This window comes from Cygnus olor, chromosome 6, assembly GCF_009769625.2.
Source record: "Cygnus olor isolate bCygOlo1 chromosome 6, bCygOlo1.pri.v2, whole genome shotgun sequence".
Lineage (NCBI taxonomy): Eukaryota > Metazoa > Chordata > Aves > Anseriformes > Anatidae > Cygnus > Cygnus olor.
Genome location: NC_049174.1, coordinates 33,293,992 through 33,316,200, shown reverse-complemented (window position 1 = coordinate 33,316,200; position 22,209 = coordinate 33,293,992). Strand labels below are relative to the sequence as shown.

Here is a 22,209-nt window from a genome sequence, read left to right as displayed (position 1 = left end):
AGAATCATACTGTCTCACCCACACAATGGGCACAAACTGGTAGTTGTATTGCACACAGTGAGTGTTTAAAAAATAAAAACACTTGAAGGCTTTGCCTTTAGAAGTATTTGGATAAATCAGTCTCAGAGCTTGGCCTTAGAGGAGTAACAGTGAAGATTATCTATAGCGATGACCTTTACAGGATGGTTGTCTGCCCATCCACTTGGAATTGGATTGGTACTAAGTTTTTGTTTCAGATGTGTCTCCTGTGGAACTGAATGGGGATGCTATTACCTCCTGCTGTACTTCAATGAAATACCAACTGATGAAAGTAAGAAGCGAATGTTTTCTTTTGAATGTCATAAGGCCTCTGACCAAACTAATAAACCATCCTGGCCTACACTAGCACTCCTGATACTGCAATAAAATGTCAGTGACAAATACAGTATTTTGCTGCCAGAAAAAGGCAGTTTTTCTGTTTAAGATGTGTATGAAACACAACCCTGCAAACAAGTTGGCTAATGGTGACAGTACTGTATTGCTCTTATGCCTTTAAACATACTAAAACATAATCACTGGGCCAGCTGACAAACTCTTTCCAAATATGCAAGAGTGCTCTCAACTTAAGTGCTGCACTCAAGATGCTGGTCAATATGGAATATTGACTAGTTAATGTCAATCAAAACAAGCAAACTTCCTTCTCAGGAGCCTCTGAATGCACCACAGTGTTCTGATAATTCAGGTGAAAATGTTCCTGTCAGTAGTGCTAAAAAGAAAGGAAATATAGAAGTCTAGAATAGATGTACCTCTCATTTTCAGAATGACAAATGAGCATATTATACTAACACATCCAACTGTGCTTATAATGAAAATGGATTTATTTCAACTCCATACAGACTGACGAGGAATAACAAATGTTCTACACTCGCACAGTGACCACTGTCTGACAGAAGGACCGGGACCTGTTTTCCTATTGCCACTCATTGGTTCCACTCTACAGAATGCAGTAATATCACGTTCTTTTTGCCTTTTTGCACCCTGGTACTTTCTATCATGCCATAGCGGGTGCTGACGGTAGTATGACAATGTTTAAGTGAAACAAGGGGACTGTAACAGGACAACAGCTTACTCTACTGCCAAGAGAATGCTATTTCCCCAGGAGAATGTCTACCTTGGAAATGAGTAAAATGATGGACCTCGTCCAAACTTTGTCAAATATAATTGAAGTTTTTTTCTGTGACTGCTAAGAGTTAGAGTGGGCCTGAAGGAAGCATCACAAATCTGATAGGTATTTTTCATTTATTTAGTAGAAGGAAGGAGGAGGGGCAGAAAGAAGGAACAAATGAACCACCACCACCACATATAACCTCAGCAAAATCAGAACACAGAAAATCCAGATGAAGAAAAACAAGGTTCTCTTCGTTATCACTGGTTGCCGGGGTGCAAGAGACCTCCATCCAGTTTGGAACCACCTTTTCTATGGAAGCCAAAATGTTATGGAAATTACAGGCAGTTTCAGCAGGGAAGAAAGTTCTGCAAGTGCATATTAATCTTGCAGCAACCACAGAACATGGGATGGCATCAGCTGATTTAGATTGAACCCAGGGAAGTGGTTTCTCATTGATTTTTGGTTTTCGTTTGTTTTTAATTGATTTGGGGTTCTCCTGGTTCCTATCCAACAAAGGGAGGTTTGAGAAGCCAAGCAATAATATCATATAATAACACAATGATTATGGCCAGTTCTTTTTCTCTCTGTTGACTTTGCGTACAGACTTGCTACGCAAAAAGTCCAACAGGGCTGGAAAACAGGACCCGGGTCTTTAAGCCCCTAACCCTACCTCCTTTATCCAATGTAATATACATTGGGTGAAAGAAGTGTCACGAGAAATAAAAGGCAATGCTGGAAAAGAAAGCAGCTTCTAGCTTCTATGATGTTGCAGTCTTTCTGCTTCTCAATAGCTAGCTTATATAAATAATGGTCTGATCTGAAAGACTCTGCATTGTGGAGCTGCTTAATGTTTTGAATTTATATTTACTTAAAGGCAGAGTACGTCCCTTCTCACGAGGCCATGTTTGAAAGCAATGAAAAGCGTAATTTAAAAGAAACACTAATATTCTTTGCAAGCCTCATATTCTTTTCTATAGCCTGAACACTATAGCATTTATACAAATAGAGACAGCTGCAGCCCCTACCAGACAGTTTCATGTAAGAACAGCAATTGAGAACATCTAAAAAAAGGAACATATTAAAGTTGAACATTTGTGGTTAGGTCTTCCTAGCTTCTGTTTTTTTTTTTTTTTTAATTTATTATTATTATTATTTATTTCCAAGTCATTTGGAAACCTACCTCTTTCACCTCCTTTTAAAGAAATAGAATTAGGAATCTCCAGGAACTTTCCTCTTGGGATGATTTCTGGAAGTTATAAGAATGCTAAAGTAACTTAGAGAGACTTACAGAAAGGAGGCAGTGTCCGACACGAGTCACTGGTCTATTTTCCATTTATGCAAGGAATCCTGCTGGAATCCATCCGGTATGGACAGATCTCCCTAGAAGAGAAAGAATCTTGCAGTAGTTGCGTTAGGGAGCATTAAATCTGTTGCAGCAATTTCAAGAGACTCTTCATGGCTTGCACTGGATAAACTCTGCATGGGAGCATGACTCCCAAATCTGACTCAGAGGTTTTGTATCCCTGCCAGGTGCTGAAAAGTGATTTGGCCCCAATCCCTTGTCTCTCATCAGGTTACAAAATTGGTTCTACTCAAAGGTAAGGATTCTCATTTCTTTACAAACACATTATAAGTGCTACAGAGATGTGGCAATCGAATACTTTGAGCAAATAACAAAAGGTATTTTCTACTTTTCATTCATATAACTCATATCTATGAAGAGCCCATAAAGAAAAAAAATAGTATTTGCAGGAGTTACTAGTTTCCAATCTCTCCCAGCTAAGCCCAAACCCCAAAAAGCATTTCCCTTAGAATAACTCACTTGTGTTAGCTTATGCAAGTGAGAATGTCTTTTGAAATTAACATCAAATAGACACTTTGCAATATTGCATCCATTACATGAAGAAAAATAAAAATACTTTAGGCATTGTTTATATTCATGTTTATGTCAATCCAACTAGAAGAGCGAGAGCCCTGAGATCACCAAGCACAGTAAGATAGATAAGGGTGAAGATCAAATTTAAGTGAGAGGCAGAAGACTTCAAAAATATTTCATTTAGTATATACAGCAGACTCTGCATGAAGGAATCACGAGATTAGGTAAAAAGCAAACAGCAGTCCCTCTCGCCATGATAGCCAACTCAATTCTATAAGGTTGAATTCCATCTCCATTCTATAAGGCCTGAACCTCAACCAATTTCTAAAATTACAGTTTATATCCCTTTCCTTAACATTTACTTATATTTACTTTTTAAAATAATCCATGTTTTAAAATACAGCTGAAATGCTTATCATACAGCATTAAGAAGCATTTGTTTGAAACTAAGTCATTTCAGTAGTTCACTGTTTCCAAACAGGTATTCCTAAAGCGTCACAAAACTTTTTTAAGGCAAGATTGACAGCATACAAAATCATGTTCCTCGGTTTGCATAAATATTGCTTTCCCACTGGCCTTTCCATACTCCCCAGATTTGCTAACCTGTCAAAAGAGAAAGGCAACCTGAACTTTATATAACATAAATGGAGATTATACACTTACATACCAACTGAGGACCTGGGCTGCAATGTCGAATTGTCTTCTGGTATTTTCCTAGATGCAAGTCAGAGCACAATGCAGTTTCAACATTTATCTGCATGCCAGTGAGCACGCAACTGGGAGCCTGTGCTAGCACGGAAAATGCTTTTGCTTATTTGCACTTCTCTATTTAGTCATTAGAAACCAGCAGAGAGGAAGAAGCTAACAGCTCTGGCACAGATCTATCAGTAAAATTTTCTATTTTTTTCCCACTTCTGTTCTCCTAAGGTTTTTATTTTTTTTCCCTGTGCTTTTCTGTGGCCCTAGGAAGGCCAAGTGAGTGAACTGTGCATGTCCATGGACACCAGCAAGTCTCCAGCTCTAATCCCATGCACCCCCATGACACCGCTGTATGTTTTGGGACAGATTTTAGCCTAATATTAAAAAATAGCTGTAAACATGACCAAATTTCACCTCTGCGGGGTCTGAGAGGGGTGTGTGCGGTCCTGAAAAATGGCAATAGCAGATGGAGAGAGAGCAAATTCACCAGAAAATTTGGCAGGAGGGGCAGATGGGGCCTTCCTCCCCTGCTGGACCAGCACCTCGGGAGCGGGGGGCAGCGCTTGCCCCTCACCCTGGGGGGGCCACGGGGGGCTCCCCCCTCTAAAAACACCCCAAACCCCGCAGGGGGAAGGCAGAGCCCACCATGGCGAGGGGCGCCTGACAGGGCTCCCGCTTCCTCGGCCAAGCACCTCAAGCCCGAGGTCCCTGTGGGCTCTGGAGGGCGGGCAGCCCCTCAGGGCGGCCGCTTCCAGCGGCTCCCCATAGCCCTTCCCTCAGCCTCAGCCAGCCCCGGCGGCCCTGAGGGGAGGGAGCGCCGCCACCTCTCCCCTCCCCAGCACCGCGGCGGGACGGCGGCCCCTCACAGGCCGCTCCGCACGGGGCAGAGCTGCCCTCCGGTCCCGGTCCCATCCCCGGTCCCGTCCCCGCAGCCGGGCGCTGCTGCCGCCGCCGAAGGCGCTCCCCGGGGAGGGGAGGGGAAGGGAAGGGCAGCGCCGGGAGGCGGCACCGCTCTCCCACCTGCCCCCCGGCGGCGGCGGCGCCGAGGTTCGCGATGAGGCGGCCGCGGGGAGCAGCCGGAGGAGTTTGTTCGCCGCCTGGCCCCGGCTCCCTGATGCTCTGAGCCGGAGTCTGTCTCCTCCTCTCCCCGGGCTCGCACCCGGGCTGGATGCTCCCGCTCGCTCCTCGCCTCGCCGCTCCGCTCGCCAGCCGCCTCCTCGCCAGCTATGGAGCCGTCCGCAGCCTCCCTGGACAGCACCCCGGACCCCGCCATCGTGCAGCCCCCCGGGAGCAGCCCGTCGCTGCCCCCCCGGGAGCAGCAGCAGCAGCAGCACCAGCAGGAGCAGCTGCGGATCGGGGAGAGCGGGCAGTTCAGCGAGGGGCTGGAGGACCGAGGTGAGCGCCCGGCGTCCCTCACCCCGCACCCGCCTTCCCCCGGGGCAGCCTATCTCCGGCCCCAGCCGCCCGACGCCCACCCCCGGCAGTTTTTTATTTTTAATCTTTTCCCCTCCGTCTTCCCCTGCAGCCCCCTGACGGCCGCAGCCCTACCTCCTCACGCCTCCACAGCAGCCCTTCCCACCCCTGGCAGCCCCACACCAGCTCTGCCCGGACCCCGCGGGCACTCCCTTATAACACCCCGCTCCCCGAACCTTTCCCTTTTCGTTTCCCAGCTTTAAAATCTCCTCACAAACTCCAGTAGGGGCTGCTCCCACCGAAAACTTGCCTGCCTGCCGGGGCAGCGGGCGCACATGGCGCCGCTGGGCTCCTGTCAGCGGGGCCCCGGGCGGCCAGGTCAGTCAGGGCCCTCCCTTAGTCCCCGTCCCCTGACTGGTATTTTATTCTTTACCGAAGTACCTGACCAGGGGTGGAAAGCTGCCTGCTTCCCAGCCGTGTTAGCCTCAAACACGTTAATTTTTGGATGTCTGTTGGCGGTGTGCAAGGCACTCGGCTTACCTGCTGCCCGGCTGGGAATACAGGCAGCTGCCATTTTAACCCTCCGCCTTGCCCCAGCCTCCATAACGCCTCCAGGCTCCTGTTCCACACAATTTGTCTCCATTTTTTAATTCACGTGTTGGGTTTTCCTTAGTATCTCTGTTCCATTTTGTCCCGTTTCTCTCTCTTTTTTTTTTTCTTTGCGCATCCCAAAGTCCCTTTTGTGTTCCCAGTCTTCACCCCATCCTACATGTAACCCCTGTATCCCCTGGTCTCTCTCTGGCTTTCCAAACTCCTGTGCTTGCTTGCTTATCCTAGCCATGAAATAGAGATATACCGAGGAAGAGCAATCACCATCTTCCCTGCATGCTTTCGGTCACGTTGGGACTGGGGACGACCCTTTTCCCACGGGTGCCCTTACTGTCACAGCCAATGGCAGGTGGCAGGCATCTCGACTGAGGGCAATTTGAGGCTTCAGTTCTGTTTTAAGTAGTAGGAATCAGAAATTTTGGTTAGGGTTCAAACGTGGAAGTTAGCAGAAATTTTCCATTTGTGCCCAGTGTGACAGAGCTAAAGATGAAAGCTGGGTGTTTTGGTACTAAGGGTAGTTCCGAAAAGAGAGAGAGTGCGATGTACCTAACCTTTTTTTCTAGGAGGGAGAAGAGACTAAAGCTGCTGATTATTTCTTTCTTTGCATTCACACTTTCAATGGCCCTCGTGGTAGCTTTTTCTCATAGTCCTACGTAGGAAAGTCACCAATTCCATCTCCCAGCTTAATTCCCAGTCATCATAGAGGATATTCTGGTCTGCTTTTTGCAGGTTGTCCCCATTGGAATTGTTACAGTCTGTCCTTTTAGATTGTACTTTTTCTTATGCTCTTTTCCTATGAATCATAGCTGATCCAGTTATAGAGATGATACTTCCATGTTTGCTAAAAATAAAAAATAACCTCAAATTTTAGAAGAAGATATTTGCTCTTTAAGATCTATACCCAAATTCAGCGGTATTTTTTTTTTTTTTGATGGGGTCCTTAAATTGACATCTTATGTGAACAATTTTTCTACTTGCCTTATCTCTTTCACAAATTCTAACTTGACATTTTAAAATGATCCTTTAGCCAAATAGAAAAGTACTTCTGGTAAGCCAGCATATGGTAAAGAATATCCTAGAATCACTTCACAAATATGCCAAGCTTGTGTTCTGCAACTGTTAGGCAGGTTTTTTTTCTTCTGAATTTTTTTTGGAAGAAAATCAGCTAATATATGAAGGTACTAAAAGATAAAGTAAAAATCCAGTGGATTTAACCAGCTCATCATCACTTCTTTAATGTAGGGTTATCTATGTGTTAAATAAATAATTGGCAGTAAAATTATTCAGTATGTTAACATCAGGGTGGAGGAATTTTATCAGTAGATACTAGCTTTTCATTTTTGTTGCAATGCAGGTTATACTGAAAGTATCGTTCAGCCTGCCTCCAATAGATGCTTAAAATTTGTTTTCTTATGGTCAGAGGCAAAATGTGGAGGTTTACCATGTGAATCGTGTTGTTGTGTGTAAATTAATGAGCAGGTGTTGATTCTCAATAATTTCCATGCTATGGGTTTGGTAGTCATGTGAATGAGTTTGTATTTTTGTGTGCTATCCCTTGGGACACTCCTGAGAAAAATACGATCTTTTCAGGGAAGAGAATTTTAATTACAGAAAATATGACTTTAGGACGGAAGGGATCATATCTGATAGCTAGAATATGCCAGCCATTTTGAAAGAGAGAGGGAGAGAGAGAAAGACACACACACACACACGCACGGCAGAAGTGGCTCAGTTTTATAAGGATTGCAGTCTCTGTCATACTGGACACGTGCTTGACATGTGAATACTAATTAGCAGTGCTTTGCTAGCTCTGGGGCTTATTATTCACTTCTCAACTTAATTAGGATATTATTTGATTTGTAATTATCAGCTGTATATGTTGGTCTTCCCAGGTAATAGTGAGCAGTAGCCATGAACTATAGGATGTCTTTAAAGAAAGAACCAGGTGAAGGATGTTTCTTATTCTGTTTTATGTTTATTTCATGTTTGAAGTCTTGAGAATCAAAATTGGCTAAGGAAACCTACTTTGCTTTATAGTCCAGCAAGATTAGGGCCTTAATTTAAAATGTCTGTACTGGGGAGGGGGCAAGAAGGGGGAATCACAAAAACATGAGATTTTTTCTGTGTGGTTTTATTAGTAGAAGTTAATCCTTTATTTCAAAATCTGTTGTTATTGACCTCATATCAGATAGCAATTAAACTGTGGATTGTTATGTGTACTGTCAGAAGATAGGTGAAACATTGCAAAAAATACGTATTCCTTCACACAAATGAAGGCAGGCTAAGTGAGAAATGGCAGTGCAGTGCTGTAGGTAAAGGACTCAGACCTTTCTGAGTTGTCATCTGGTAATTTTCAAGTGTTAGACAAAGAATTTGCATATTAAGACACAGACATTGTTTTCTGTTGGGCCTAGTAATTCTCTTGTGCGTGAGTTTGCGAATTCTTTTTCATTCATGAAGAGGGCAGAGTGTAGCACAGAAGGGAGGAAATATTTGAAGTTGTCTGAAAACACAGCATTAATTTAAATTCTCCCAGTGCCTTTCTGAACTCTCTAATAGAGAAACTCTCTGCTTTCCACGCAAAGTAATTGACGGGAAAAAGCGTAAGGCATTTTTCCAAGAGAAGACGAATTCCACCAACTATTCTGGGATTAGAATTCTGACAGGCTCGAAGTGGCAGAATAAAATCTGGTGGCTCAAACTGCTACCACCCCTGGATGCCTACCCTGCTGCTGACACATTGCTGCCCCTGAGGCAGAGATGTCTGATTCACTTCTGCGTTGATTCCAAAATCACTGCAGTGTTGAGCCAGCGCATTACAGCCAGTTGAAGTTAATATCTGCTAGCATTAATAAACTGGGCTAAGCGTGGTGTGGGTTCAGGGGTACGCTCATAACCAGATCAGGTGTCCCTACCTCCAGGGTTGCAGTAGCCATCAGAAAGGTTGGAGGTAAAACTGGGGGAGGCGAGGACAGTGACAGCTTCAGCTGTTAGGTTTTAATCTGCTGCTTTGTCTGCCAGCACTCCTCTTCCCTACCCTTTGCCTAAGACATTGGACTGGCTACTGAAAGATTTCACTATTTCTACACACATTTTGACAACATTTCTACACACAGCACCCTAGTTCTGCACGCTGTGGTCAGGCAAGTCCCTCTGAAAAGGGATCATCACCTGAGAAGGACCACCCACAATTTCTGGAGTAATTCATTAAGAAAGTTAAAAGTCATCAGGCCTTCTGTCACCAGCTAAGCAGATTTGAGTTGGAACTTGCTGGTGAAAAAAATGTATCTGCATGTTTCAAATTAAATGAATATCATATGCAGAAAAGAATCTGGATGGGATAAACAAATGGCAAATATGTTTAATTATGAACGCATCAGAAAAGTGGCTTAAGACTCAGACTGAGAGAACAAAAACCAAAGAATGTATTTTTAACTTGGGTTCTTTTCTGCAATTTAAGACGAGTGGACAAAAGATCTGCACAAATTGAAAGCATCAAAGAAGAGAGAAAGCAGTCCTGTTCCCTTTTGTTAGCAGACCTTTGCGCTGATTAGAGTAAGGCCCGAATTGTTCTTCAGACAGTTCCTGGTGCAGCTTCTAGCCGGGGATGTATTCTTACCTTTGGGGAAGGACATTACGCTTCAAGAGTTCTTTTCAACTGTGCTAGCTTTGATTCTAAAGTGTGCCTGCTTCTACTTTGATGCTCAACATGTGCAGTGTATTCCCGTGCATCAGTAGGTTATTTCTCAGAGGCTGGCGGACACAAGTTTTTCTCCTATGTTAATTACGTTCAGGATCCTGAATTGCAGAAATGGTTTTTGATCTCAGTGAGTGTAGGACGGGGCACTTCCTTGTGTAGATGTACAGGTGGAAAACACAAGTGATGTGAATTTCTGTTAACTGCCGCACAATCGCAGTGCTCTTGTAAGTGGCTGAGGTGTGGGCCTTACCTTCCGTGTGGAATCAAACCAGCTTGTGTGTGTTGTGCTTGCTTACTCATACATTTCTGATGGCTTTATTCACCTAACCATGATAACCTTGCTAATGTGAGGAGGATTTGATTCTGTATTGATTCGATATGTAATATAGAATGTAAATATGCGATCTAGGTCTGAACTAACACAGCTGTGTTTTTAAAAAGAGCAATGTATTGTTCATACCCTCTTTGCTTATTGCTTATCAGGTTTACTAGAAAGCAGTACAAGGCTAAAACCTCATGAAGCTCAAAGCTACAGAAAGAAGGCATTGTGGGTTTCCTGGGTCTCCATTATTGTCACACTGGCTCTTGCAGTGGCTGCTTTCAGTGAGTATTGGGAATATTTTAAATCTTCACACCTCTTTCTTTCTTTTTTTTTTTTTCCCTTCTTTTTTTCCTCCTTTATTCTGTTGGATTCTCAGAATTTCTCATAATCTTTGTGGAAGCTTTCTCATGTTTTTTCTTTGCAACTGCTAAAGAGGTTTCTCTCTAGACTGCCTGTGTCTGCATGGTGCTTATAAATTAGTAAAACTGTTGTTTTTTTTCTGCAGAGAATAGGGTTGTTGAAGGTTGGAGAAAGAAACAGGAGATGTTGATTCCTGTTAGCATTTATGCATGTGGAACTGTTCGTTTTACAGAATAGCGTAAAAAAATCATTATGGAGTGGATTGCCTTTAACCAAAGAGGTCAAATATGACAAGTCTTAATCCACCTGGGATTCATAGTTGGAACACTATAATAAACAGTAGTGAATTATAAGGGGGAAATATATCATTTTTCTTACACTAGCAGATAACCTAACACCGTGTTAATGTGAAAGAGAAATACCAGCCTGTTTTTAAGCCAGCGTTTTTCCGTAAGTTTCAAGACATTTGTCTATTTTACCTCTACACAAAGAATTTGAAAAACAAACAAAAAAAACTCTATTTGGAAAAGTGAAATATATTTCTTTTATTTCAAAGCAGGAAAAAATGCCGCATTGTGTAAATAAAGATATATTTCAGTTCAGTGCAAAATCTTAAACCACCAGCATTCTTAACGTAGTCAGTTGAGGAACACTACATTCTCATAAGGACAAAAAGAAATGTGGAGTCTGGATCAAAATCTTTGCAATGGCACATTCTTTGTTTAAAAGAGGAAAAAGCAAGAATTATTGCATGTATATGTTTGTATAAGCAAAAGGAAAGCTCTGTCTAGGAAACAAGGCATCTAAGATGTTTAAAAACATCATTCTTCAGCTTGAAAAAGACACTTGCATTTTTTTTGGAAGCTGCAGCAGCATGTGTTTTATTATTCTAATCTGCAGTGTTCGACCCGCTGCTGGAAGTTGGTGTCAGCTCCCAGGAGAGATTATTAGAATCTGACCAAATGGTCTCTGAAACCCAAAATACATTACTTGGAGCAGTTTTTATGGAAACATTGGTACAACAGCTTGATTCAAAAAGCAGAGAAAAGAGCAGGAACACTTAAAAGCAGAGTCTAACACTAAAGAATTTGAGCATTAACAAGAAAGCAGGGCATCAGAGTTTCCATTTTGTTCTGCTTCATGAAAATGCAATAGTCTGTCTTTTGTACTGCAGCAACATAAAACTGTGTTTTAGAATAAATTTAATTCATTTCCTATTAACAATATAATTTTAGGAAATATTGAGACATAGCTTTATTGTATTTTAAGCTTATGTCAGATTTATAAGATATAAGTACAAAAACAGCAATTAAACCACCCTATTTCTTTTAAAAGGGTCTCTTTTAAAATTTTGTAGTTTTGTTAGGTTATCTGCTAGCTTTTTTTTTTTTTTTCTCCTTATTAGTGGCATTCTGGTAGTGTTTAGAAATCCTAACAACAACAACAAAAGGCAGATACAGTAGTCCCTGCCTGCATGTATATTGTGACTCAGGTGGAATGGATGGTCACTGAAAGACTGAAATCAGCTATGTTTATGGAATTTTTCCTCTTGGCCTGAAGGGGTTAAATTTGTGAAGAACAAAAGAGGAAGCAGCACACATACATATTCAATTTGTAGGGGATCTCTTAATAAACAATTGACAGTTAACTTCAGTGCCACTGAAGTATTGTCAGGGCTTTTGGTATGCTTAATATTAAAACTTTTTAATCTTTGAGGAAAATGCAGTGGTTCTAGAATCATTTTGCTCCCCCATGTAATTTTGCAGTTGTGTTCAGTTTATTGTCTCACATCTCTTTTGCTGTCCTTTTAGTGGGTTTTTCTAGCCAATCTGTGATCTGAGAGACATGTCAGGTTCCCAGAGTTTGCTGCCTGTTTTATATAAATGACTGGTTGTCACCCTGGGGTGTCTGACACTGCCAATTCTTCGCAAACACCTGCTATTTAAAGTATCCTGTTTCCTTTTTACCTCTTGTCTGTAATGGTAAGGTGTTAGCAACATGGCTGTGATGTTCAGTGAGAAATGGGAACCTGCTGTGGTAATTGTCAGGCTACACTGACGTACTCTCACTACTCTTTCTGATTTCCTCATAAGGTCTTTATGCAAATTTCTGGCTTATACTCTTACAGGCCTCAAAATCCTTTCTTCTGAATGTACGTTACAATGCTGCTTTGCAGCTGCGCTGGATATGGTAAAGATACTGGGCCAGGGAATTGGCATTGCTTGGTAACTGCAGTTGAAGGAATGGGGCACCTGGAGGACAGGAAAAGTACTAAGGAAAGTGATACTTGTTGCACGGACTGTGTGCAGAGTGGGGAGGTGGTTCCCAAGCCTCCTTGTCCAACCAAGGATTTGTAACTAGACTTCCTTCCCTTTTTTTTATGGCCTGTTCTGTCACTTGTGTGCTGCAGCTTGATTATGTCCAGCTTTTCAAAGACCAAAGTTGCTTCCCAAGCTATTTTTTGCAGCATTAGAGTATGTTGGAATGGCCGCTCTTCACTGGTGTGAGACGTTTCCTTCCAGTGGGATTACAGTGCCCCAGCTGAACCCTGATCTTTTGCTTGGTAATACTGAAAGAGACTGGTAAATCTCAAGTTGATCTGAATGCATAAAGAAGTTCCTTATTTAGGTAATGATCCGTGGCACTTGAGGCTAGAGCTGTGCTGAACTTTATGTGTTAGTCTTATCGTTAAAAAGGACATCTGGTCAAACTTTCTGGAAAGATCCATTCTTTCTTACTGTCAGGTATTTAATATGCTTAATTTTACTGCAGAAACGCTGTGCTCTTAACAGACCTTTTGGCAGCTTGAGCTGCTGTCTGTAAATACCACTTCCTGTCTGCAGAAGCACTGTGCGGTAATCGTCGTGGTCTCCCTAGCTCTGGGTGCTGTTGAAGGCATTGCTTGTCAGCACATGGTTGCGCAAGGCTTCTATAAAGTCTTTATAGACTTCACTTTGTAAAATCCTTGATGTTAGCAGAGCCCTATGGTGCTGTTTCAGTGGCTGTAAGTTAGGCTTGCTTAGGATCAGCTCTTTGTATTCTGACATTTGTGGGTTTTGTGCAACACATCTATATTCAGATACTAAGCAATGCCTGACAGATAAGTTAATTTCCCTTTTCCTTTCTATATTGCCTGAAACATGCATGCTTGTAGAGTTCTCATCATGAGTGTATTTTCATTTTTATAAAAACATAGTCATAAACTGAGACTGGGCATGATGAAAGTTACTAAAATCAGCATTAGGTTGCTGCTCAGCACCCCACGTAAGTGCTGGAATAATCACGTTAACATAATTCTTTCTTTCTGCTTCACAATAATACAAGAAAAGAATCATAGCATAGTAAAACATTTCTGTAATATATGTACGTGTAGTATAATGGTGTGATCTAAATCATTTTGTAATAACAACGATAACTTCTCCTTCCTGTAGCTGCAGTGTTGTAGGTTCATCGTGAGCCTCGTTTCATTGTCATAATAGAGGATGAGGGATTATTACAGGTGGAATGGAACTTTTGTGTTTTGCAACTCATTGTTCTTAGTTTCTTGACATTTATGTTACTAAAACCTAATTCTGAAAAAAATACAAATACGTCTTCTGTTGTTATAGTTTATTTTCTACCCAACGAGCTAATCTCTGATCATATTACCAAAGCAGAAAACAAACTCATTCTGCCTGGTACTTCTTGTCCCGTTTAGACTTGTGATTCACAGAACGCGTTCTGTTCATTCATCTTTTTGATTTGATTAGCTAAAATTGTTTCATAATGAATTGAGTGGTCATATCAATATGTCAAAACAACACATAGACCAAATTCTGTGCTGCAAGCTCTCTTTTTTAGCCACAGATTAATTCAGATTGTATGTCAGCTTTGTAAAGGGCAGTGGTCAAGGTGGGACTTGAGTCCCAGTGTGGTCAGAGCATGCCTGAATAGGCTCTGCATATTAATGTACCACGGGAAAAGTTGACACAGGGCTATTTGCAAAATGCTGGGGAAATAGCAGCAGGTTGTGGAATCTGTCCCGATTGCTTGATGGACTACTTGTTTTAGACCACTGTAGATACACTTGAGGGTTGAGCTTTGTAGAAATAACTGAAAACTTTAGTGCAAGTGATATGTTTATGATTTGAAGTTTTACCCCGGTAACTGTTTAGCCTGGTGTAATAAATATGCACTGTTATTTTAAGAAGGTGAATTCTATTAATTTGTTTAGTGTTTCAGTTGCAAACTTGGTAGCTATAATTCTGTAAGTGGAAGTATTTTATAGAATTAACTATTGGTCCATGGATAAGATATTGCAAGAAAATGCAGAGAAACTGATGTTCTGATTTTGTATGCAAAATCATTTGTGTTTAAACATGAATTCCTGAAAAATTGTTTATTAAAGCAAACTTTCACATACTGGGATTAGAGAGGCATTTTGTTTGAAGTGGAGGGAAAATGAAGTTTTAGGATAGAGCTTGCTCTCAGACAGGAGGTTCATGCTAACTTAGACTCTACAGACATTCAAATGCCAAGAGACCTTAGAAAGTCTGGATCCAGGTTCACTTTCCTCATTCAAATGACTAAACTGAGCCAGAAAATCTTGTTTTGGCTAGCTGTAGGACATGGATGCTGATTCTTCTCCCCTATTACACTACTCCAGTGCAGTTCAAATGGAGTTACATGGGACAAACACTGAACAAGTGAAGATGTTGTCCTCTGGATGCTTGGATGTGGAGATATTGATGTCATCTGTCACTCCTCATCTCAGGCATACTACACATACAACTGAGTTGGGGAATGACTGTATTAATTTATTAATGAATATATAATTTTCCCAGTGATCCATTCCTATTGTTGCTTGAAAAATTAAATATATGCAGACTTTGCCTCGTTTGCACAATACTTAGTATACTCTGGCCGCAGCTGTGAATAATAATACTAATAATGAATGTAGCTGAAGGCTCATGATTCTGGGCCTCTTTACTTTGGATATCCAATTCAACAGTCTTTAAAGGTCATTGAATTTCAGAAAAATGCTGGGCATTCAGAACTCAGGTTGGTTTAAGAGCATCTCAGCTGGGCACCTAAACAGAATTCTCCAGGACCAGACCACATGGAAAGTCTTGGTCTTTGTGTTTTCTCTTCTGGGAGCTATAAAGCACTGCATTTCTCAGTCCTAAAAATCTGAATGTTTTTTTTTTTTTTTTTTTTTTTTCCAGCAGAACATTTGTTGTGTGTATTCAGAAAGTTCCATTTTAAGTCACAATGCCACGCGGAAACTTAAAATGAAGTAAAGGCTAAGTACAAAATAGAACCGCTGTGTGATAGTATGCAGATCCCTCATTTTGCATACTTCTCAGGGCATTTAATTACATCATTTACAAAAAGACAGCTGCTTCAGGGTTGTAGTCTCACAGAAGCGTTAATGAAATACAGGATTTAAATTCCCAAGGTAGAATTCTGATATTGGTGACATTTGTGCAGCCCTATTGTCCTCCTTATGACTGTATCACTACAGTTGAAAACAGAGCTTGGCCTTATATCATATTATACCTAAGATCTAAAGGACAAAAACCAAATTGCCTGTGCAGCACTGGCAGAAGAGAGTCTTGTATAGGTCAGTCTGTACTTAGTAACGGCAAAATACAATTTTCATTCACTGAAAATGAAATGAAAAGCCAGTAAGGGCCTGTCTTTTTTTAGGCATACAAAACTCTAAGTGACTTTCTTGGTAGGAGAAAATAGCATATGGGTGTCAAGTTCAAGACTGATGACTGCTGAACAGAAGTATGGGTCTAAAATCTGCAGTGCTTCACACGTCATGAAATCTTTTACTGAGCTGACGGGCTAAATGATGACAGAAGTCTGTGAAATCTAGAGTAGCATAGAGACAGTAGATGATCTGTATCTATATATTTAAACAGTAAAGAAAAGTTAAAAATCGTTGCTGTGGTGGAAGTTTATTAAAACAACTGAATTCATTTTTAAATGCTGACCTTTAAAATATGAGAGCCTGTTGTATTTTTGTATTATAATACTGAAGCTTAATCATTCCTTGGTCTATATGGTGATTCCTTCCTGATGAGAGAAGGTGATCCCAAAGAATTTTGAAATTAAAATCGGGTGGTGGAAAAGGGAAAGCTAGCACTATAACATCATTTCTTATAGAATAGAAATCCTCAGGTATGTTAAATCTAAGCTATGTAGTGTAAAAGTCATAATCACAATTCTGTTCCCTATCCTTTTATTTTTCCTTGATGAGATTCAGAGTTTTGTTGTGCAAGACTCTGAAGTAAGTCTGGGCAATATCTGGTCCTGTAAGAACTATAATAGTTATTAACATCTATTATATTATATAAAGCTTATACCATACAAAATACCTTTATATATAATATACATATTCTAATATATATTATTCCCTTATATTCCCTATATAATATTCCCTCCTAGTACCTAAAGGAGGCCTGTGGGAAAGCAGGAGAGGGACTCTTGTCAGGGAGTGTAGTGATAGGACAAGGAATAATGGTTTTAAACTGAAAAAGGGTAGATTTAGGTTAGATGTTTGGAAGAGATTATTTACTGTGATGGTTGTGAGGCCCTGGACCAGGTTGCCCAGAGAAGCTGTGACTGCCCCATCACTGGAAGTGTTCAAGGCCAGGCTGGATGGGGCTTTGGGCAACCTGGTCTGGTGGGAGGTGTCCCTGCCTATGGCAGGGGTTGGAACTGGATGGGCTTTAAGGCCCCTTCCAACCCAAACCATTCTGTGATTCTATATTTTTATATAATATTGTGAATATATTTTTATATTGTGAAATTGAAATTCAGCCCTGAGTTCTGCTGTCGGAGTTCTGCTGGGTTTCCATTACAGGCAGCTTTGTGTTTGATGATACAGAGTTTCCAATTAGGTGAATGCAGCTGGGTGGCAAGGTACAATGTACAGATGAGTAAGGTAAATAACAAGGCGGTGGTAAGTAATTGGGCTGGTGTCGGGCATCCTGCTCATAGCCCTCAGAGAATTATTCTGTGCTGTTAGAGGTAGGTGTAGATGGAGACTGTTTTGTGTATGGGAAGGGATTAACTGAATGCTTAATGGGGTGGGTTGTAGGCTCACCAGTTGGTGAAGGCTGGCCAGTGTGGGAATGATGTGCCCTACAGCCATCCCTAGCCTGCAGCAGAAGAAAAATGTAGACAAAAATATTTAGAAAAAATATTTACAAAAATATTTAGAAAAAGAATGGATATTAGGTTTATTGCATGTGATCAGTATTAACCATTGTATATAAAAACCTCTTTGACTTTTTTTTTTTTGTGTAAAATGTAGTTTAAACGATCCTCTAGTACAAGTCTGAATTGCTGCTCTGGCTTTTTTTCGGCACATCACGTAGACAAGTGGTTATGTACCTGCCCTTGAAGAAACATGACTGCAGTCTTAAAAGTCAACTGTATTTTCAATCAATCGACGTAGTATCGGTTCCCCACAGTAGTAACTCGGTTATCACACACTTAGCCATTGTGCAAGGGCATGAATGTGTTAGCAGACTGCTTTATGAACACCTGATGTACCAGCAGAACTTGCTTTTCATAAATCATGAGGATTCTTCTCTGCCCCCCTCAATTAAAAACCTGCTTTGCTTATTGACAATGATGACTCTTTGTCAATGTAACTCTTTGTATCTGGAACTGAAAATCAAGAGTAATGAAAGAAAACAGGTGTTTAATATTCATTGTGCGTTATCACTTCATTGTTTGATGTCTGTGAGGTTGTAAGTCACTACTGAGGTATGACAAACTGCTTGGGCAGCAGGGAAAGGGATGAGTAGCATGGCTTTCTTTTCTTTAGGATTTCTTTACTTCTGCCAGAAATTTTTAAAAAAGAGATATTTTAACTTGGTAGACAACAAAATGTAAAACTTGTACAGGATTTGAACTGTTAAATAACAACTGGTTTGCTTTACTGGGGAGGTTGGTAGCGCGTGGTGTTTACTTCTTGGCACCCGCTCGCTGGGATTTTTCAGTAAGTGTTTGAGGTCCTTTTGCTGAAGGTCTGGAGCCTGTTAGATTTTAATACTTTTCAGGACAGATTTTCATTTCCAGATGACTCACCTCATTTTGATATGCCTGCAGTGTAGGAGGAGCTTAATACCAGTGAAATAATCACATAAATAATGTCTGCTGCTTTACAATGCAGCGTCGCTCCCAGCAGCTCTATTTACCACGTCCCGGCAGAAACCCCGCGGGCTGGCTGACAAACGTGCTTCCAGTGCCAGCACTGGGGGGAAACGGGTGCCTCGGGTGGGCTGGGTGGTGGTGGTGGAGAAACTCGCTTATAGCAAAGGGTGGTGTGCCCCTCCTGGGGTTAATTACCCAGGATTAAGTTCAGGACACTTTTGTTTCTGAAAATACCAGCAAGAGCATAAAACTAATGTCCGAGGTACTCCTGTTTGTTACCTGCTATGACACTTTTTAAGGAAAGGCAAGTTAATACTAATCTTGTGAAAAATCCACTTTGATAAATTAATCTAGTATTTCATTTGAAAAAAAACCACCAAACCTATTATTTATCATTGTAGGTGATAAACTGTAATTGAGCCCCACTATGCTCTGTTAAACTGCTGGGCTATTTCAGTGTAGTAGTAGATGCATTTCTGGCACGTTGCAAACAATCCATGTGTGGTTTGGTCCAACTATTGTCATACCTTATAGAAAATGTTACACAAACATTACTCTAAAATAAAAATAGGCAAAAATACATTTTTTTTTCTCTTCTATTGAGGTAATGTTGCTTTGAGGGGTAAGGGTCTACAGTTCTGATCTCTGTTTTACATTCCCAGATTTTGATAGCCTGTCAAGCAACTGCAGTGTCAGTTGGTCAAATAGCTCAGGTTGAAAGCTGGATAGACTTTGATGCTTTGCATTAAAAGGGCAGTACTACTGGGTCAAATTAGTTTTGTTCAAATAAGGATTATCTTAAATCTTCAGTAAAGATTGAAGCCTAATGTCTGGAGATAAGGTAAGGCAAGATAACTTTTATTAAAACACTAACCTTCATTTGCAAATTAGCATTCTCTGGGGAAAAAAAAAAAGCATAAAGGGCTCCTGTGTATCTCTTCTGACTTTCCTGTATGACCTGTTACCGTCTTGTTTTCTCTGCACGTGCAGAAAAAGGGAAAGAAATGCTCAACTTCGGAGTGAGAAGAAGCTGATTAGTCAGTGCTAAGTCAAAGAAGAGTGACCAGAAATAACCAGCTGGTATTTTGCTAGACATAAAAACTGCAGAGGAAGGGGGATAGTCTGACAAGTAACATAAAAATAGTTAGTCAAGAGGCACTGTGCCTTCCAGGAACTGCTGCAAAATAACTGGCTTTTGGTACCATCACACACTCTGCCTTTCTGGAGAGATCTCTGGGCCATTTTCAAGCTAGGTGCAATGCTGAGAACGTAAGACCTACTGCAGAACTGGATCCTCAGCTGAATCCTAAATGAAGTTTTCTCATCAGGTCTGAAGTCTCTGTATCTTCTGCTGTTAAAGATTATGCATCAGGGAACTGTTACGTATAATGTATCTTTTCAATATGTCAAGGTGAAGGAAATGTAACTTTCAGTACATTGTCCTCAGATCACATTTTTTAAAGAAATGTATCAGTGACCAAAAGATAACAGTATTTCCCCAGGCTCTGAAAAGGAATACTCTCAAATTTTACAGACAAGATCTATTATCAGTCAGTGGGAGATTTAATAGGGTGCAAATGCAGCCTGCATTTTCAGCTAGGATCTGTAGCTGGGCGAAATAAAAGTAGTTCCTTGAGTTCCTGCTCTGGTAGGCCTGATAGACAGCTTTGGTTGAGATGGAATGGAAATACTGAAGTCCAAATTAGAAAGGAGTTACTCAGAAGTAGTATTTTGTGGAAATTGCCTCTTTTACTGTGATTGAAAGAAAGATTCGTGATCCTGCCATGGTACGAATACACTCTCAAAGCAATGAATGGGTTCGGATATTTAATAGCAGGTTGGTGCTTGGCGCAGTAAAATTCACATTTAGTGTAAATGGAGTTAGTCACAGAAAAGCGTTTCTAACTGATCCATGGAAAACATCGGGCAGAGCCGAGTAACCAGCATCAGGCCTGACTAGCGCTAGGGAAGCCAGTGGCAAAACTGCTAGTGATTTCGGTGGTAAAAGTGGTGGTTCCTAACTCCATGGCTAATGATTGGCGGGGTAGAAGATCGCTTCCTAACTGCTTGGCTGAGGAGTCACGAGCAAACTGCTAAGCAGCACGGGCAGCCCGAACTAGCAGGGTTTGATGTTGATCCGTTTGTATGTGCGTAAGTGCATGCTGCTGGGGATACAGGAAGGCAGACCAAAGGCATCGGTCTCAGCTTGTTCTGTAAGCCAGTGAGCGAGGGCTGGATGTAGCCTGCAGGACCGCTGTCTGCCTCCCCACTTGACAGACCCCGCTGTTAACATATAGCAGGCTATAATGCCTAACTGTGTGGAACTAATCGTACCCAAAAGGGCCCATTTGCTTGTTCTTCTTTGTGGCACGTTAGAAACTGATAATAAACTGCGCATCCTTTTTACTTAGCATGACTTGGTATTTCCGTGTGTAATTAACTGCAACAGGAGAAGGAGAGATTATTTAACAATCCTCTCGCTAGATGTGAAAAAATAGGACAGCAAATTAATTTTTATAGATTGTTAGTTAAAGAGGTAAAATTCATTATGTCCCTTTTACTGTGTGAGTTCAGATTGCGTGAAGACCTTTGTTACTGCTGGTGCGTGTGGTTTTACAAATAAAAAAAATCTGCCTTTGAGATGTGGGCAGCAAAATGATCCAATCTGGTGATTTTTGAATCCTGGTGAATGCTCGGGTGAACAGTACTCAAAGGGAGTTTCCCTGCCATTCTCCCACCAAAGGATGCTCGTTGGGTTATCATATGTACATTTCCCTGCTGAGAAGCATCTGGTGGATGAAAATAAGGCTTGGATTTAAGGAATAATGTGGCAAGTAATGTTTAATGGCTTACGGGATCTTTGAGCTTCAAATCTCCAAAATATAATTTACAGGGGCAGATCTTCAGCTGGAGAAAATACGCATAGATTTGACTTGCATGGCTTTATGTCAGTCTGAAATAGATAAGCATCCAACACTAAAGCGTATGGCAAATGATAGGATGAACTTATTTTAGGTGACGTGTTTTCAAACTTACTTATCCTTCTGGCATTTTCTTGTTCTTTTAGTGGTTAGACTTGCTTTTCATCCTTTATTTTTTGGTGAGAGAATATTTGCTTAAGACAGCCCGCTTAAACTTCCACAAGTGTTTTTAAAGGCTGAGGAAGAAAGGTGAATTAACACTAACTCAGATCCTGCCGGGTTCACAGGGATTTGGCCGAGATTTTGCTTCAGGGACTATTCTGATTCTGGTCATAGCCCAGGCTTTCTTCGTAGCCTTGGGAAAATGATTTTGCTGCTGTAAGCTTCTTCTCCATCTGCACACATCAGGTTTTGATCCATAAAAAAGTAAATGAATTTTCTGCCCCAAACCGGAGTGTTGTGCTGTATAGTAGTTGATGTGTTTATGTGCATCGTGAGTCTTCTATAGTGAAAACTGGCTCTGAATTTTGTATTTTGAGCTCTGGGCAGGCATTGCAGGCTTTTTTGTCTCAGCCCTGGACCTACTGATTTGTGGGATATTTCAAAGTGACAGAATTTGTTAGGCTGCAGTGGTTTAGATGTATGCGACTCGCACGCAGGGCAGCCACCACACAGCCGAGCGACGTTTTTATGGAGAAGCGCGTGGTTTTGCCCCAAACTTGGAGAGGGATCACACTGCTATTAGAGCTGCCTGATGTGTTCAGAGTGTAAAACTTGTTGTTGGCGTGGTTTCCAGCATTTGTGGCTGCTGAGCAGTTTGTCACCAGCAACAGTGAATGTTACGCCTGATCTGCTGGAGCTGTGTGCTGCTACCAGGAGGGAAGCGTTGCTTGATAAAATCCCGCTGTTCATTAAGGCACCTGGACTTGGAGAACAGAGAAGGGAAAGTGTGAATTTCTGATGTGCGCCAAGGCTGGCTAGCTAGAGAGAAGTGCAAGAATATGAGAC

At 41.4% G+C, this 22,209-nt stretch overlaps 2 protein-coding genes across 12 annotated transcripts in view; one reads left to right on the top strand and one right to left on the bottom strand.

Annotated features, from left to right (window-relative positions):
* The window catches only part of ACMSD (aminocarboxymuconate semialdehyde decarboxylase), a 48,523-nt gene extending 42,822 nt beyond the window's left edge, over positions 1–5,701 (bottom strand). For 3 of the 8 annotated variants that reach the window (XM_040562523.1, XM_040562515.1, XM_040562522.1), the window contains exons 1-3: positions 3,691–4,747; positions 2,436–2,527; positions 83–253 (exon numbers count right to left, since the gene is read on the bottom strand). The gene's annotated coding sequence lies outside the window, so the exon portion shown is untranslated. Of the gene's footprint in view, positions 1–82; positions 254–2,435; positions 2,528–3,686; positions 4,748–5,576 lie in introns of those variants that run through there. The other 5 variants (XM_040562520.1, XM_040562516.1, XM_040562519.1 and 2 more) reach the window with 4 other exon arrangements.
* TMEM163 (transmembrane protein 163) overlaps positions 4,750–22,209 on the top strand; it is a 99,918-nt gene continuing 82,458 nt past the window's right edge. For 2 of the 4 annotated variants that reach the window (XR_005821356.1, XR_005821355.1), the window contains exons 1-2: positions 4,764–5,117; positions 9,928–10,047. Coding sequence is in view for 2 of the 4 variants with exons in the window: in XM_040562525.1 (XP_040418459.1) it covers positions 4,949–5,117; positions 9,928–10,047 (289 nt within the window). In the remaining 2 variants the exon portion in view is untranslated. Of the gene's footprint in view, positions 5,118–9,927; positions 10,048–22,209 lie in introns of all 4 variants that reach the window. The other 2 variants (XM_040562525.1, XM_040562526.1) reach the window with 2 other exon arrangements.